At 42.6% G+C, this 16984-nt stretch overlaps 3 protein-coding genes across 3 annotated transcripts; all 3 read left to right on the top strand.

Annotated features, from left to right (window-relative positions):
* Positions 1-322: 322 nt before the first annotated feature.
* LOC112100866 lies at positions 323-943 on the top strand. Its single transcript, XM_024190729.1, has one exon. It carries the CDS (start codon positions 323-325, stop codon positions 941-943), a length of 621 nt encoding a protein of 206 aa, XP_024046497.1.
* A 3903-nt stretch (positions 944-4846) lies between these two features.
* LOC18050875 (phosphoenolpyruvate/phosphate translocator 2, chloroplastic) lies at positions 4847-9783 on the top strand. Its single transcript, XM_024190728.1, is given in 11 exon segments — positions 4847-4995; positions 5685-5895; positions 6061-6183; positions 6287-6439; positions 6521-6606; positions 6689-6773; positions 6871-6987; positions 7090-7167; positions 8217-8324; positions 8612-8633; positions 9707-9783. Coding segments are annotated over 11 exon segments (1209 nt in total).
* A 3126-nt stretch (positions 9784-12909) lies between these two features.
* On the top strand, positions 12910-16200 carry LOC112100865. The gene is made up of 2 exons (XM_024190727.1): positions 12910-13844; positions 13917-16200. Exons 1-2 carry the CDS (start codon positions 12910-12912, stop codon positions 16198-16200), a joined length of 3219 nt encoding a protein of 1072 aa, XP_024046495.1.
* Positions 16201-16984: the final 784 nt, after the last annotated feature.

The raw sequence follows: 16984 nt of genomic DNA, 5'->3' as shown, positions 1-16984 counted from the left end.
ACTTTTCTTATTTTTCTGGTGTTGGTTATTTATTTTGTTGATTCTTGCTGTGATCGTGGCACAATCTTTGGACCATGATTCTACTGGGTTGTTATTTGGCTTTGGTGTGTTATTTAAGCTTTAAAGTGTAATGTTTTCAGTTAATGAATTGAGTGAAGTTCTCTTGACAATTCACGTGGCTCTCATTTTCATCTGTAAACTTTGTTTTCTTTTCTTATTCAAGTAACAACATCTGGTATCAGAGCTCTCTTCTTAAGGGATCTGTGTTTGAATTTGTAAAGTTATCGAAGCCGAAGCCCGTTTCTCCGCAATTGCTCCGACGATGTTTGACGGAAACAACTACCAGCTTTGGGCAGTACGTATGGAGACATACTTGGAAACTTTGGATCTTTGGGAAGCAGTGGAAGAAGACTATAAAATTCCTGCACTTCCAAACAATCCCACCATGACACAGATAAAAGCGCACAAAGAAAAGAAGACAAAGAAATCAAGGGCAAATGCCTGTTTGTTTGCTGCAGTCTCATCCACCATCTTCACTCGCATCATGTCTTTGAAGTCAGCAAAAACGATATGGGATTATCTCAAGAGTGAATATGAAGGAGATGAAAGAATTAAATGTATGCAAGTCCTGAACTTGATCAGGAAGTTTGAACTTCAAAGAATGAAGGACTTCGAGACGATCAAAGATTACTCCGACAGACTTCTTCGTATTGCAAACAAGGTGAGGCTTCTTGGATATGAATTTACTGACTCAAGAATTGTACACAAAATTCTTGTTACAATACCTGAAAGATATGAAGCAATTATCACTACCTTTGAAAATACCAAGGATTTGTCAAAGATTTCCTTGGCAGAATTGCTTAACGCATTACAAGCACCAGAACAAAGAAGACTGATGAGGGGGGATACAACAACCGAAGGAGCTTTAGCAGCCAAACATTAGAACATGGCCAAAAACAAAACAAAGAAGAAGGACTTTGAAGGAAATGGGGCAAGTACAACATCTGCGAATGCAAAAGAAAAGAATGAAAATCAGAAGAAATCCTATCCACCTTGCAAACATTGCAGAAAGAAGGGTCATCCTCCGTTTAAATGCTGGAGAAGACCTGATGCTAAGTGCACTAAATATAATCAGACGGGGCATGAAGCAGTTATTTGTAAAAATGAAAATCAACATGGTGAGGAGGCAAAGACGGCTGGTCAAGAGGAAAAAGATCACTTGTTCGTCGCTACATGTTTCTCTGGCATCGAATCAAGTGAGAGTTGGCTTATTGATAGTGGTTGTACTAACCACATGACACATAACAAGGATCTATTCAGGGAACTAAGTAACGCAAACTCATCAAAGGTTCGAGTTGAAAATGGCACGTACATAGCTGTGAAAGGAAAAAGAACAGTTGCAATCACAACCTTTTCAGGTACAAAGTTAATTTCTGATGTGTTGTATGTCCCTCAAATTGATCAAAACTTGTTAAGTGTTGCACAACTAATTGAAAAGGGTAATAAATTTGTGTTCGAAGACAAAGTTTGCTTGATTAAAGATGCAGATGGAAAAGATATTTTCAGAGTAAAAATGAAAGGGAAAAGTTTTGTTCTAATTCCATTGGAGGAAGAGTAAAATGCTTTCCCGATTAAAGAAAATATCACTGAGTTATGGCACAAGAGGCTCGGGCATTATCATCATCAGGGGCTACTGCAGATGAAATCCAAGGGGATGACAAATGACCTTCCAGAACTTGATGACTATATTCCAAATTGCAAAGCATGTCAGTTTGGAAAGCGAAGTAGGAGACCATTTCCCAGGGCAACATTGAGAGCAACAACGAAGCTGCAATTAGTTCATACTGATATTGCAGGCCCACAAAGAACGCCTTCTTTGAATGGTAGTCTTTATTATGTTGTATTCATTGATGATTTTACCCGTATGTGTTGGATTTTTTTTTTTTAAGCACAAGTCAAAGGTGGCTCAAGTTTTCTGGAACTTTAAAGCCAGAGTTGAGGACGAGAGTGGCTGTAGAATTCAAACTCTTAGATCAGACAATGGCAATGAGTATACCTCTGAAGCATTCAATCACTTTTGCGAGGAGGCTGGCATCCAACATCAATTAACCACTCCATACACTCTACAACAAAATGGAGTGAGTGAGAGATGAAACAGATTTATATTGGAGATGACACGATGTATGCTATATGAGAAGAACTTGCCAAAGCAAATTTGGGCTGAAACTGTAAGCACTGCTGTCTTTTTGCAAAACAGGCTTCCCATAAGACCAGTGAGGGATAAAACACCCTTTGAGGCTTGGTATGGCTATAAACCATCTCTGAAATTCCTTAGAATATTTGGATGTCTGTGCTTCACTCATGTTCCACAGATTAGTAGAGACAAACTAGATAAAAGAGCACTTCCAAGCATCTTTATTGGCTACAGCTCCGTTGCAAAAGCTTATAAAGTTTTCCAGCCACAAACTGGAAAAATTATTATCAGTAGGGATGTACACTTTATGGAAGATGAAGAGTGGAATTGGGATGATGCAAAAAAGATGGATTCAACCTAAAAAAAGTCAAAACTCAAGTTTCCTGTTATGGACACAGCAGACCAAAGCATTGAAGATTGGGAAAATGAAACTGTGGATAACAGACCTATCAGGGGCACAAGACCACTTTCAGATGTTTACCAAAGATGCAATGTTGCTGTGTGTGAACCTACAAATTATGAATAAGCCAAGGCAAATCAGAATTGGGTTACGGCAATGAATGAGGAACTGTTCATGATTGAAAAGAATAAAACATAGGAGTTGGTTGATCGACCCCAAAACAGGAAGGTAATTGGAGTCAAGTGGGTGTACAAAACCAAGCTTAATGCTGATGGCTCAATCAACAAATATAAAGCTAGGCTCGTGGTCAAAAGATTTGCTCAAGTACCTGGCGTGGATTACTCAGATACCTTCGCACCAGTCGCTAGACTCGACATCATCAGGCTGTTACTAGCTGTTGCAGCACAAAAAAATTGGAGGGTGTACCAGTTAGATGTCAAGTCAGCGTTCTTGAATGGTTTCCTGCAGGAGGAGATTTACGTAAAGCAACCGGAAGGCTATGTAAAGGAAGGAGAAGAAGACAAAGTGTATCTTCTTAAAAAAGCTCTTTACGGCTTGAAGCAAGTTCCAAGAGCTTGGTACAACAGGATTGATGAATACTTGCGGAACTTGGGATTTGTTAGAAGCTTATCTGAATAAACTTTATATGTCAAGCACAATGGTGCTGACATTCTTATCATTTCATTATATGTGGATGACCTGCTCGTGACAGGAAATAAAAAGTGTGTTGTGGAGGAGTTTAAGCAAGAAATGATGGAGATTTTTGAGATGACAGATCTCGGATTAATGACGTTCTTTCTTGGAATGGAAATTAAACAAAATGAAAATGAAGTCTTCATCTGTCAGAAGAAATATGCCAGGGAAATTCTAAAAAAGTTTAAACTTGAAGAATGCAAAGAAATGAACACTCCAATGAACTCAAAGGAGAAGCTCTGTAAAGAAGATGGAATAGGGAAGGTTGAACATGCATATTTCGGAAGCTTAATTGGTTGCTTGATGTATCTCACAACAACTCGACCTGACATTTTGAATGCTGTAAGCATTTTGTCTCGGTTTATGCACTGTGCTAGTGAATGACATCTCAAAGCTGCAAAGATGGTGCTTAGATATGTGAAGGGCACATGTAATTTTGGAATTAAATTTACAAGGAGCAAAGAGTTCAAATTGTTTGGTTACTCAGATAGCGATTGGGGAGGTTCCATTGATGATATGAAAAGCACTTCGGGCTATTGTTTCACACTTGGTTCTGGTGTTTTCTCTTGGAGCTTGAAAAAACAAGAAATTGTAGCTCAATCCATTGTTGAAGCAGAATTTGTTGCTGCAACGGCTGCTGTCAATCAAGCTTTGTGGCTGAGGAAGATTTTAATTGATCTTAACCTAGAGCAGGAGGAAAGTACAGAGATTCTAGTTGACAACCAAGCTGCGATTGCAATCTCTCAAAATCCCGTGTTTCACGGGAAAACTAAGCACTTTAATATTAAATTATTCTTCTTAAGAGAATTGCAGAAAAATAGAGTTGCTAGTATTGTCTACTGCAAAACAGAAGATCAGGTTGCAGATGTTTTCACCAAGCCACTGCCGGTTAGCAAGTTTGAGTTTTTCAGAACAAAACTTGATGTTTGCAGCTCCTAAGCAAGGGGGAGTATTAGAAGATGTGTTTAGGACTGCTGATGTGGAGTCATAAAAGTTGCTTCTATTGAATGTTTCAAACTTTTCCTATTTTTCTGGTGTTGGTTATTTATTTTGTTAATTCTTGCTGTGATCGTGGCACAATCTTTGGACCATGATTCTACTGGGTTGTTATTTGGCTTTAGTGTGTTATTTAAGCTTTAAAGTGTAATGTTTTCAGTTAATGAATTGAGTGAAGTTCTCTTGACAATTCACGTGGCTCTCATTTCCATCTGTAAACTTTGTTTTCTTTTCTTATTCAAGTAACAACAATATTTGCCTATGCTGTCCTTCACTGAATGAGATTTAGGTAATTGATGTTACTTCTACCATGTTTTGCACGGTTCCTTAAACAAAAACTACTTGGTCTGTAATGCCTGCTCTCTAGAATCGACATTTTCCAGCGGAAACACACAACAAGTACTGGGCGCTAGTTATAGACTAAAAAGGAAGTTAAAAAGAGACTAAAAAGGAGGTTAAAATGCTGAAAACGAGTCATTTTACCATGCGAATCTTGTATTCTGGCAAAGTTTACTTAAGACCCCAGCAACTCTGTCTTCCTCCTCCCTCCACGTTCAACCAAAATGCAGGGCTCTTCCGTGGCTCTTGCTCCTGCTTCAACTCCAATTCTCAAACGTAGATTTTGTTTAATCCTGAGTTCATCTTCTTTAGAACCAGCTGATCTTGCTTTTAGTCGCGGAGTTTCATGCCTGCAAACTTCGCGTTTTGGTTCCTTTACACCTAGGGATGGCAATGGGGTGGGGTGGAGGTGGGGAGACTTACTCCATTCCCCACCCCATTAAAATTTTTTGCCTCCATTCCCCACACCATTCTCCAATAAATTTAGTGGGTTGGGGATGAGGAATCCCCACATGGGGAACGATTTCCCCATTCCCCATTTACATATTTTATAGTAAATATAAATCTATGATTTCAGTAAATAAAAAATTATAAACTTAAAATAAAATTATCACCATATTATGAAGTATTTAATTTTTTTAAAAATCTCTAAAAGTTTGAAACAATATCTTAAAATGATATTAAAAGTGAAAAATATTTAAAGAGAGTAACACCTTAAAAGAGAAAAGAAAACATAATAATGTTTTAGAATTGAAAAATATTGTAGGGTTTTCTTTTATTCATATCTTGTTTATATTACATAAAAATTAAAAAAAAATTATTAATTGACATTATAGTTGATAAAATAAAAATTATTAAATAAGAATTAAAAACATATTTATATATAATGGGGATTGGGGTGGGGGTGGGGTGGGGAGTACAATATCAAACCCCATCCCGTTAATAATTTGGGGATTATTTTTCCCCCACTCCCCACCCCATTCCCCAAAAATTATTAAAAATTTTCCCCATTTGGGGTGGGGCTCCATGGGACCCCAAACCCGTGAGAATTTTGCCATCTCTGTTTACACCCCTGAGTGCTCGAATCTCTTCGTCCTTAAAATGTCTCAATCAAAGGTATAACAATTTAAAAACCCGGGCAGGGACAGCTTCAGTTCCTGATAGCGTGGATGAGACCCCGGAACCAAGTGCTGCAATACAAACTTTGCAGCTTGGAGGCATGTTTGGTCTTTGGTATCTTCTCAACATCTACTTCAACATTTTCAACAAACAGGTTCTTCATCTTTATGTATTGTGCATGAAGTGATTTGTATTCTCAATTCGAACTATATACGTCTTATGAATTGAACCAGTTCAATAGTCTCGAGCAAATTGTAGTGTTTAGTTTTTTGGTAAAGCATTAAGAGGCAGAATCTAAAATGTTCATGTCCGTAAATAGGTCCTTAAGGTCTTTCCATATCCAACAACTGTAACAGCTTTCCAATTTGGCTGTGGCTCAGTGATGATTATCTTAATGTGGACACTCAATCTCTACACCCGTCCTAAGTTAACTCGATCCCAGGTTTTGTTTTTCGCTCCAGTGAAATCATTTCATAGTAGAGACTGCTTCCGATTTTACCATAAGTTTTACAGAACGTTGCTTGATATATTTGCTCTTTGATCAGTTTGCAGTAATCCTGCCGCTGGCTGTTGCACACACATTGGGAAATCTTTTGACAAATATTAGTCTTGGGACGGTTAATGTTTCGTTCACTCACACAATCAAAGCAATGGAACCCTTTTTCACAGTCTTATTCGCTGCCTTATTTCTTCGGGAGGTATATATAATTATGTGTTTCAATTCTCTATCTCGTCCAATGAAGTTATCTAATAATGTTTTCGCCATTTTGGGCATACAGAAGCCAACCATCTGGTTAGTTCCTTGACTTGTACCAATTGTAGGAGGAGTTGCATTGGCATCACTCACTGAGGCCTCTTTTAATTGGTAAAAATTCCATCGTTCTGTTGACACATTGTAAAGAATTAATATTTACATGCTGCTAATGATTCTGTTTTGATACAAACAGGACAGGTTTCTGCAGTGCAATGGCTTCCAATGTGACTAACCAATCGCGTAATGTATTTAGCAAAAAGTTCATGGTCAGGAAAGAGGTAAAATGGATAATCTCGAGTTTTTTTAGCTCTAAAATTTAAGCTTGGATCAATTCAATGGCTGATAAAACAGCCAAAATTTTGGTTGCTATAACAGGATTCGTTGGACAACATCAATCTCTTCTCTGCAATAACAATAATTTCTTTTATCCTGTCGGTTCCTGCTGCTATTTTCATGGAAGGAGCAAAGTTTACCCCTTACCTGCAATCTGCTGTGAGTAAAAGTTAATTTGATTTTAACTTCCATACTGTGATACTGAAATGGTAAGTGGTTGCATAAAACTGCTGTCCTTTTCCCCCCTTATCTTTGTTTCAGGCAAGTCAAGATTCGAACATAAGAGGGTTATGTGTAATGTCTCTTCTGGCTGGCTTCTGCTTCCATTCTTACCAGCAGGTACAATTCTCGGTATATTGTGAGTGTTTATTTCCTAGGACGATTTTATAGCTATTTCATTGGAACTAGGGCCCACCAGGACCATATACTACTATTAATAGACATGCAATTTATGGAGGTTCAGAATTCAGTTCAATCTGCAAAAATCTAATACAATTATTAGATTGGGTTGAAAACTTTGAAATTGGATGTGTCAAATCTGCATTGTAGCCTGGAGATGGTAAAATTTCACACGACTTGATTACTTGATTATTTGACATGAACACGACATGAATAAATATGTGTAGTCATCAAATTTGACACAATTATTAAATGAGCCGAGTTCAAACCAACATGATTTTTTCTCATGTTGAGTTAAGATTAAAGTTCTTGATCTATTTACCCGATTAATGACATAATTATGTTTTTATTCTAAATTAATTTATAGATTCTTGTCATCAAAACTCAAATATTTGACATAATTTTCTCTTTTTATTTTTTATTTTTTTAAAGAATGAACATATACACATTGTTCATTTATAAAATTTTATTTAAATTTATAACTTCAATAGTATAAATGTAAAATGTGTAAAATATTAGTAGACATGTATGTGTGTGTGTGTGTAGCGTAAATGTGTATGCAAATGTTTAATGTAAACTTTGTTAAATATATAAATATTAAGTAGGTTATCATATAGCACATTTATTTTTCGTTTCGGTTTAGAGTCTCAATATTTTGATACGATTATTAAATGTGTAGTGTTTGGGTCAACCCAAATTTGGTATAACACGAAAGTGACATAATGTGAATATGACCGGGTAGCCCGTTTTACCAGCACTGTCCTAATTTACAAATACCAACCCAATTCGCAAAATGATGGGTTGGATATTGATTTGTATCCAATCCATAAAATTCAATTTGCTTATACCCTTCAAAATTAAAATGTCGAGAAAACATGAGAAGCTCAATAATTACGAAAACAAGAGTGTCTCCAAAATCATTTTACTATACTATAAAATGTAGTTGTCGTTGTTTTCTTTTTGAAAAATATTTTGTTGTATGGCTGCAGGTATCATACATGATACTACAGATGGTGTCACCAGTAAGTCACTCAGTAGGAAACAGTGTGAAGCGTGTTGTGGTGATCGTGTCGTGTGTTATATTTAAATTCTTCACTGCTTACTAAATTCAACTTGTACTCTTCAAGAGTGAGAAACGGGAAAATGACACCCCAATAAACAAGATCAGTAAGCACCACTGCCCCCGCAATCGTCTGTTTTTGACACAAGAAACACAAGGCAAAACATGAGCAACTTGTAAATAGACTGATGAAGGACGAGAAAAGGTCTAATATTTTTATAACAAGCTATGAGATCTGTGCCACGGGATGAAATCAACAAAAGATTATTCAAACTGAAATCAATTTTCGCTATATTGCTCTGTTTATTTGATAAACAATTGAAGATCCTGTACCAAATGGCTCAGAGTCATTAAAAGATTGATTTCCACCCTTGTGAACATACACCACAGGAAGATTTATGAGACACCTCTATCTGCTATTTAAAACTTGCAAGTTTGAACCTTAAAGGGAGATAAAAATAAAATTGGAAACATTGAAAAACAGAGAAAAAAAAAACTCAATTCAGACATGAAGATCAAGGATTTCATTTAATTTAAAAGCAGCTAGCGATCTGAACATGGCAGACCTGGTCAGGCCCCTCTCGCTGTCTAATTGTAGAATTACTAGTCTCTTGGAAAGTAAATATACCTGGAACAGGACTTGAAAGAGATATCTAATAACTGCTGAAGCTTGGAATTTCTCTTGTGTATTTCTCCCATTTGTTAGAGGAATTGAGTTTCGTTGATCCTCAGCTACCCCATTGTGATGTACAATAATACTTCCCCTGCTTATCTTGTGACACCGGTGACACCCATAAATTGAGAGAAGAGATCCAAACTACATAAGAAATCTGAGACTTTAATGTACAGAGACGTTAAGTACAAGATCAAAAAGTGTTTAAGAGATCCAAATCCATAACAATGCCAAACACATGCTTCTGCCAAAATAAAAGCTTTCCATTTAGCAGGCCCATGTATGCCTTTACAGCAACTAAGTAACAAAATGATATTGTTGATAGTGGATAATTTCAAAATCCATTTGAGGTGTTTCAACACAAGGATCTAGAGTACTTACCCCAAAATAAAGGGTGAGCAAAGTAAAAGTCCACCTGCTTAACGACCAGAAAACACCAGAACATGAGCAGAAAAATATGTGAAAACTACGTTTTTGAGCATGAAACCGGTGTTAATGACATAAAAGCTTTGAGCAGTAAGTATATATCATCCTTGATCAAGAACAAAATTACTTTCGACTTTCCATTATCAGTTACTGAAAAAGATCCTATTATATTTTATGGATACCACTAACTGCAGAAAGATTTTACTGCTGTGGTAATCTATTTTTCTTTTGATTATTTTATCAATGGGTGATTAATTTTTATTGATGAGATTTATGAGTGCGATTAATAATTATTGGGGTGCGATTGGCTCTGATTACAGGAACTGCTGTGGCTTTGGCTGGAGTCTTCTTGTATTCAAGAGCAAAGCGAGTGAGGCCCGAGACCAAGACTTCATGAGTTTTGTTTGAGGGAAGTACATCGAGGAGACCAGACGTGATGAGCAGGTGGCTGGTGGCAGGGTTCTGCGAGCAGGTGTATCCTGCAAGAGCCAAGTAGCAGGGGAATAGGAGCAGGAGTATTCTGCTTGTCCACGAATATGTCTGCTTGTCCACGAATATGCCATTCGGGAGGTCGAACTCCTGTCAGAGGCATAAGGTCACTCCTGCTAGGCATGGAGGCGAGGAGACGCAGTCAACGACAGTTGGCAGGACGTGCATTCCTATCCGAGAGTTAAGGCACGAGGGTCATCTCCATTCGCCGACAATGGCGGTAATGGGGCGTCCACACCCGAGAGTGGGGAGAATGACGGGCGTGGACTGCGGAAGATCTAGATTCAGAGGAAGCCTATAAAAAGGTAACCAACGAAGGTAAAAGGGTTAGAATTTTGGCTATTTGAACTAAGAAAAGAGAACTCTAAGAACGGAGATTACAGAAAAGCCATAAGACCTGTGGCAAGCGTTCCCAGAACCTTCACATCTGACTTGAGCGTCGGAGGGTTTACGCCGGGAAAACAACCGGCGTGCTCTGACTCGTTTCTGTGAACTCAGGGATACTTGGAGAAGAAAGCATACGAGGAGAGATCCTGATCGAGGTGAGGTTGATCGAGCAGATATCCTGGTCGTAGGACGAGCATAACCAGAATCTCGCATCAACATTTTGGCGCCGTCTGTGGGGAGCTGAGCAAAAAGCTTCTGTTGATAGCAAGAAGATGAGTGAAGCAAGTGAAAAGTAATGGAGACAGGAGGAAGTAGTGCACAAGGGGGTGATATGAGGCTGAACGATTCCGTGACGCTGAGGGAGATAGCCAGCGAAGCCAGGGAAAAAGCCATGTTCGACCGGATGGGACGGATGGAAAAACAGATGGAGACCCTGACAACCATCCTGCATGAGTTGCGGAGTGAACGAAGGGTAACCCAGGAGGAAATGGTGAGAGGTGGTGGAGTGGCACCAGGTCCCGATGGTACAAGGAGAAGTCAAACCGCCGGGAGACTTGGTGGTGAGAGAGGTAACATACCTCTGCGGGGAGAATTCCATAGAGACGAAGAGCAATCCCCGGCAAGACAGATTTTTTACGAGGACGATGGGGTGGCGAATGCAGAAGAAACAGAGTTGAGGCAACACTTGCATGATGTAGAGCAAGAGAGGGATCAAGTTGCAGCACGTGACCCTGGTCGTGCGGTGCAGCTGGAGGAGGAAGTGCGCAGACTAGCGCAGATAATTGACGATATGCAAGGAAGGAGCAGAGCTCCTGGTTGGAGGATAATGCTGGACGGAGAATCACCGCTCGCAGCAGATATCATGAGGGCAGTTATTCCGAGAGATTTCCGTCTCCCGGACCTTAGATATTCGGGACGAACTGATCCGCTGGTGCACATAGAACGCTTCAATGACATAACGGGGGTACAAGGATTATCTCAGCCCCAAAGGTGCAGGGTGTTCCCACTATCCCTGGAGGGACGTGCACGCGAGTGGTACAGGAAACTTCCTCGGGGCAGCATTAAAACCTTCGAGCAGATGTGCCAGGAATTCGCAGAGCAATTTAGTGGGGCAATGGCACCAGAAGATGACATGATGGAGCTGAAAAGCATGAAACAGGGGGAGCAAAAAACCCTTCGGGAATTCATCAAGAGGTTTCATCGTGCTGTCCTCGACTTGGGAGCCTTCAACCACCCTCAGGCATTAAGGGGATTGAAAGAATGAGTAAAGATAGGAAGGCTGTGGTACAACTTGAGAAGCCCAGCTATCCAGACGTATGCGGCCGCATACGAGCAGGCTAAGAGAGATATTGAGATCGAAGAGGAGAAGGCAGCACGAATTAAGATAGACCAGTTAGAAGGGTTGGGGAGGAAAGAGAAGAAAGCATTACCGGGGAATGGGCCGATCAGGAGGGGGAACCACCAGGCCTCGGATAGTGGAGCAGGAGGCCGGGTAATTGCTTACCAGCCTCATCAGAGGCCACCACAGTATCAGCGCAGCAGGGCGCAGCCTCCTCGCTCCCCAGCTAGGGAGCCTTGGAGAGGGCATGGTTCATCATATGGTGGTCATCAACACTCCCACGGTGGCAGAGGGAGCAGACCAGAGGTACTGCCACCGCACCCAACTCAGAACGGAGCAAACAGAGAAAGAGCAGTGAACCTGATTGACCAGAACTGAGACTATGGGCGGTACACTTCATTGAAGATGTCCCTGGCCGAGGTGTACGAGGCCATAAAGGATCGAGGGTTGCTATACCTCCCGGCTCCAATAACCAAGCTACTCAGCAGGAGGGACAGGGGACGCTATTGTAAGTTCCATGGCACTCATGGCCACACCACAGCAGATTGCAGAGATCTTAAGACCCAGGTTGAAGATTTGGTGAGAAATCGGTATCTGGACGAGTTTGTAGATGGGACCATCCCAATGGTAGCCTCAACAAGTGAAGGGGAGCAGAGTGACAGGAACTTGAGACGCGAGCAGCCCGCAGTGAGGGTTATAGCGGGGGGTCCGACATTGGCCGGAGACTCCAATAGGTCGAGGAAGAATTATGTTAGATACGCCATGACCAGCAAAGAGGTATTCTTCAACACCCCAGCAGCCAAACGTGCAAGAGTCAGGCAAGTGCCAATCATGTGGACAGATGAGGATGAAGAAGGGATCCTATACCCCCACGAGGATGCTTTGGTCATCAAGGCCACTGTCGCTAGCAAGAAGTTTGACAGGATACTGGTTGACACAGGGAGTTCAGTTGATGTGTTGTTTAAGTCAACCCTGGAGGAGATGGGAATAGCAGACCTGAAGTTGGATTACACCAATACCTCCTTGAAGGGGTTTGGAGGAGGAAGACTGGTCCCTCTGGGCGTGGTCGAGCTGCCTATCACGATTGGGAGCTCCCCGACAGAAAGGACAATGATACTGGACTTTGTGGTAGTGGATGAGGAAGGTCCTTACTAGATAATCCTAGGTCGGCCATTTCTGAGGATGAGCAAAGCGGTGCTGTCCAACCATTATCTGGCTCTGAAGTACCGGGTGAATGGGGTAGTTGGAGTGGTACGAGGAGACCAGAGGATCGCAAGAAGCTGCTACTCCTCGGCGGCAAGGGAAGCAATGCAGATAACATCCCTCGATACCCGAGTGGAAAACAAGAATGGCAGACAAGAACCTGTAGAGGATCTGGAAACAGTAAGCCTGGGACCAGAGAATCCGGGAAAGACGATCAGAATCGGGTCGAGACTTAAGGGAGAGCAAAAGCGGGAGTTGGTGAAATGCTTACAGACTTATGCAGATGTGTTTGCTTGGACACATGAAGACATGCCAGGGATTGACCCGGAGGTGGCATGTCATAAGCTGGCAGTAAAGAAAGGTGCTCGGGCAGTAAGGCAGAAGAGGAAGTGCTTCAACCAGGAGAGGTATGAGGCTATAAATGGCGAGGTGGAGAAGCTTTTGAGAGCATGGTTCATTCGGGAAGTCAATTACCCTGAATGGATATCGAATGTGGTGTTGGTAAGGAAGGCAAATGGCAAATGGAGGATGTGTGTGGATTTCACGGACCTTAATAAGGCGTGCCCAAAAGAAAGTTTCCCTTTACCGAAGATCGATCAGCTAGTAGATTCAACGGCTGGACATGGTCTGCTTAGCTTCATGGACGCGTTCTCGGGATACAACCAGATTCCCATGTACGAGCAGGATGAGGAGAGCACGGCTTTCATCACTAACCAGGGTTTGTTCTGTTACAGGGTAATGCCATTTGGTCTAAAAAATGCTGGGGCCACTTATCAGAGGCTGGTGAACAAAGTCTTTAAGCCGTTGATTGGGAAAACCATGGAGGTGTACGTGGATGACATGATCACCAAGTCCAAAATCCCGAAGGAACATGTTAGACAACTCGAGGAGACATTCGGGCTTTTGAGGAAGTATAAGATGAAGCTCAACCCGGAGAAGTGTGCCTTTGGGGTCGAGTCAGGGAAATTCCTTGGATTCATGGTGAGCCATAGGGGGATTGAAGCAAATCCCGAGAAAATCCAGGCAATTGTGCAGATGAGGTCTCCCCGTAACCTGAAGGAGATGTAGAGCCTCACGGGTAGGTTGGCGGCGTTGAGCAGATTCATATGCAGGGCTACAGATAAGTGTCAGCCATTCTTTCAAGTGATAAGGAGGGGAAAGAAAACAGAATGGACACCAGAATGCGAGGAAGCCTTTCAGAACTTGAAGCAATACTTGCAGCAAGCTCCACTGCTGTCCACACCGAGGGATGGGGACAAGTTATATCTGTATTTGGCGGTATCGGATCGGGCCGCCAGTTCTATTCTGGTGAGAGAGGAAGAAGGAGTTCAGTATCCGATATATTACACCAGCAAGGCCCTGCTCGATGCTGAGACCAGATACCCACCGTTGGAGAAATGGGCACTTGCCCTTGTGGTTGCTGCTCGGAAGTTGAGGCCATATTTTCAAGCATTCCCAGTCTCAGTAATAACAAACCAGCCGTTGCGTCAAACTCTGCACAAGCCAGATGCTTCAGGTCGGCTCGTCAAGTGGGCTATAGAGCTGAGCGAGTTCGACATAGACTACAAACCCCGAGCAGCGATAAAGGCTCAGGCAATGGCCGATTTCGTAGCAGAATTTACAGAGCCTGAAGTATGTTTAGACCAACGAGATGTAGTTGCAGACAGTGGCGAAGCTCAAGTATGGCAAATGTCGGTAGATGGGTCATCAGGGGAGCAGGGATCAGGAGCAGGGATTGTATTGGAAGGCCCGGAGGGGGAGGAGATCTCTTATGCTGTAAAGTTAGAGTTCGCAGCAACGAATAACCAGGCAGAGTACGAAGCCTTGATAGCAGGGTTGGAACTGGCTGAGGCCGTGAGAGCAGATAGAGTGAAAATCAGAACTGATTCCCAGCTGGTTGCGAATCATGTCAGTGAAAGATTCCAACCGGGAGAGGAAAAGATGGAGCAGTACCTGAAGATAGTCAGGCAGATGATGGGGAAATTCGAAGCGGTGGAGGTGGTACAAATCCCTAGGGAGCAGAATAGTCGAGCAGATATTTTGGCCAGGATGGCAGCGGTAGCAGATCCAAAGATGCCAAAGTCGGTCCCTCTGGAGGTGAAGTCCATCCCAAGCATCGAGCAGAATTTGGAGGTGCTGCGAATAGAACAAAAATGCTCGTGGATGGAGCCGATAGTTTCATACCTTAGAGATGGGGTACTACCACCAGATAAGCTGCGAGCTCGGAAGATTAGAGCCCAGGCCTCGAGATACACGATGATTGATGGGATACTGTATCGGCGAGGATCTACACTGCCGTTCCTTCGATGTTTGGACGAGGACGACGCGGATTATGTACTGAGAGAAGTACATGAAGGAATTTGCGGGAACCATTCTGGTGGGAGATCCCTGGCCCATAAGGTTCTAAGGCAGGGATATTTCTGGCCGACAATGCACCAGGATGCACAGGAGAAGACCAGGAGCTGTGTAAGCTGCCAGAGTTTTGCAAATTTCCCCAGCCAACCACCAGAGAAGCTCACTTCTATGGTCTCCCCTTGGCCATTTGCTCAATGGGGAATTGATCTGATTGGCCCACTGCCAAAGGGACGAGGAGCAGCAACGCATGCCATAGTTGCTATAGATTACTTCACAAAGTGGATAGAGGTCGAAGCCCTTAGCAGAATCACAGAGAAGAAAACGACAGACTTTGTGTGGAGAAACCTGGTCTGTCGATACGGGATCCCATATGCTCTGATAACGGATAATGGCAGGCAGTTCGATAATCACAGCTTCATGGATTTCTGCCAAAACCTCGGGATAGAGCTGAAGTATTGCTCGCCTGCTCACCCGCAATCGAATGGACAAGTAGAAGCAGCCAACAAGACCATCAAGAGGCTTTTGAAAACCAGGCTTGGAGCAAAAAAGGGTGCATGGGTTGATGAGCTGTTAGGTGTGCTATGGGCATACAGAACAACCCACAAAACAGCAACTGGGGAGACACCGTTCGCCTTGGCTTTTGGACATGAAGCGGTCGTGCCAGCTGAGATAGGAACGACCACACATCGAACAGACCATTTTAATGAGCAGGAGAACGACGAGCAGATATGTTTGAATCTTGACCTATTAACGGAAAAGAGGGAGCAAGCAGCCGAGCGATCAGTCATATACCAGCAGAGGGTTGCCCGGTATTATAACCAGAAGGTGAACATACGACAGTTCAAGGTCGGAGATTGGGTGTTAAGGAGAGTGAATCAGAACACCAAAGACTCGACTCAAGGAGTGCTCGGTCCGAATTGGGAAGGGCCATATAGAGTCAAGCAGCTAGTTGGTCCGGGAGCTTACAAGCTGGTTCGCATGGATGACCACGAGGTGAAGCGCCCATGGAACGCAGCACATCTCAGGAAATATTTCCAGTAAGAGTCATTAATATTTTCAAGTTCTTTCTGTTCGTATTTGCCGTTATTTATTTTATGACCAAGCAATTTCATGTAAGTTGAATCTTCCAATTAATGGAACGTCGAGGAATTTCAGTCACTTGCAACCGACAAAATTTCTAAGGCATGCAAAGGCTCGTCAAGTCTCAAAGCCTGTTTATGGCGAGACAGAAGCCAAGCGTGCCAGGGTCTGCTCGACCACGCGAAGGCGAGCAGAATCCCCAAGCATCAAAAAAAATTCTAAGGCATGCAAAGGCTCATCAAGTCTCAAAGCCTATTTATGGCGAGACAGAAGCCAAGCGTGCCAGGGTCTCCTCGACCACGCGAAGGCGAGCAGAATCCCCAAGCATCGAAAAAATTTCTAAGGCATGCAAAGGCTCGTCAAGTCTCAAAGCCTGTTTATGGCGAGACAGAAGCCAAGCGTGCCAGGGTCTGCTCAACCACGCGAAGGCGAGCAGAACCCCCAAGCATCGAAAAAATTTCTAAGGCATGCAAAGGCTCGTCAAGACTCAAAGCCTGTTTATGGCGAGACAGAAGCCAAGAGTGCCAGGGTCTGCTCGACCACGCGAAGGCGAGCAGAAACCCCCAAGCATCGAAAAAATTTCTAAGGCATGCAAAGGCTCGTCAAGTCTCAAAGCCTGTTTATGGCGAAACAGAAGCCAAGCGTGCCAGGGTCTGCTCGACCACGCGAAGGCGAGCAGAATCCCCCAGCATCGAAAAAATTTCTAAGGCATGCAAAGGCTCGTAAAGTCTCAAAGCCTGTTTTC

Source organism: Citrus clementina, unplaced genomic scaffold (assembly GCF_000493195.1).
Source record: "Citrus clementina cultivar Clemenules unplaced genomic scaffold, Citrus_clementina_v1.0 scaffold_2, whole genome shotgun sequence".
Classification (NCBI taxonomy): Eukaryota; Viridiplantae; Streptophyta; class Magnoliopsida; order Sapindales; family Rutaceae; genus Citrus; species Citrus x clementina.
This window is presented reverse-complemented; position numbering and strand designations above follow the sequence as displayed.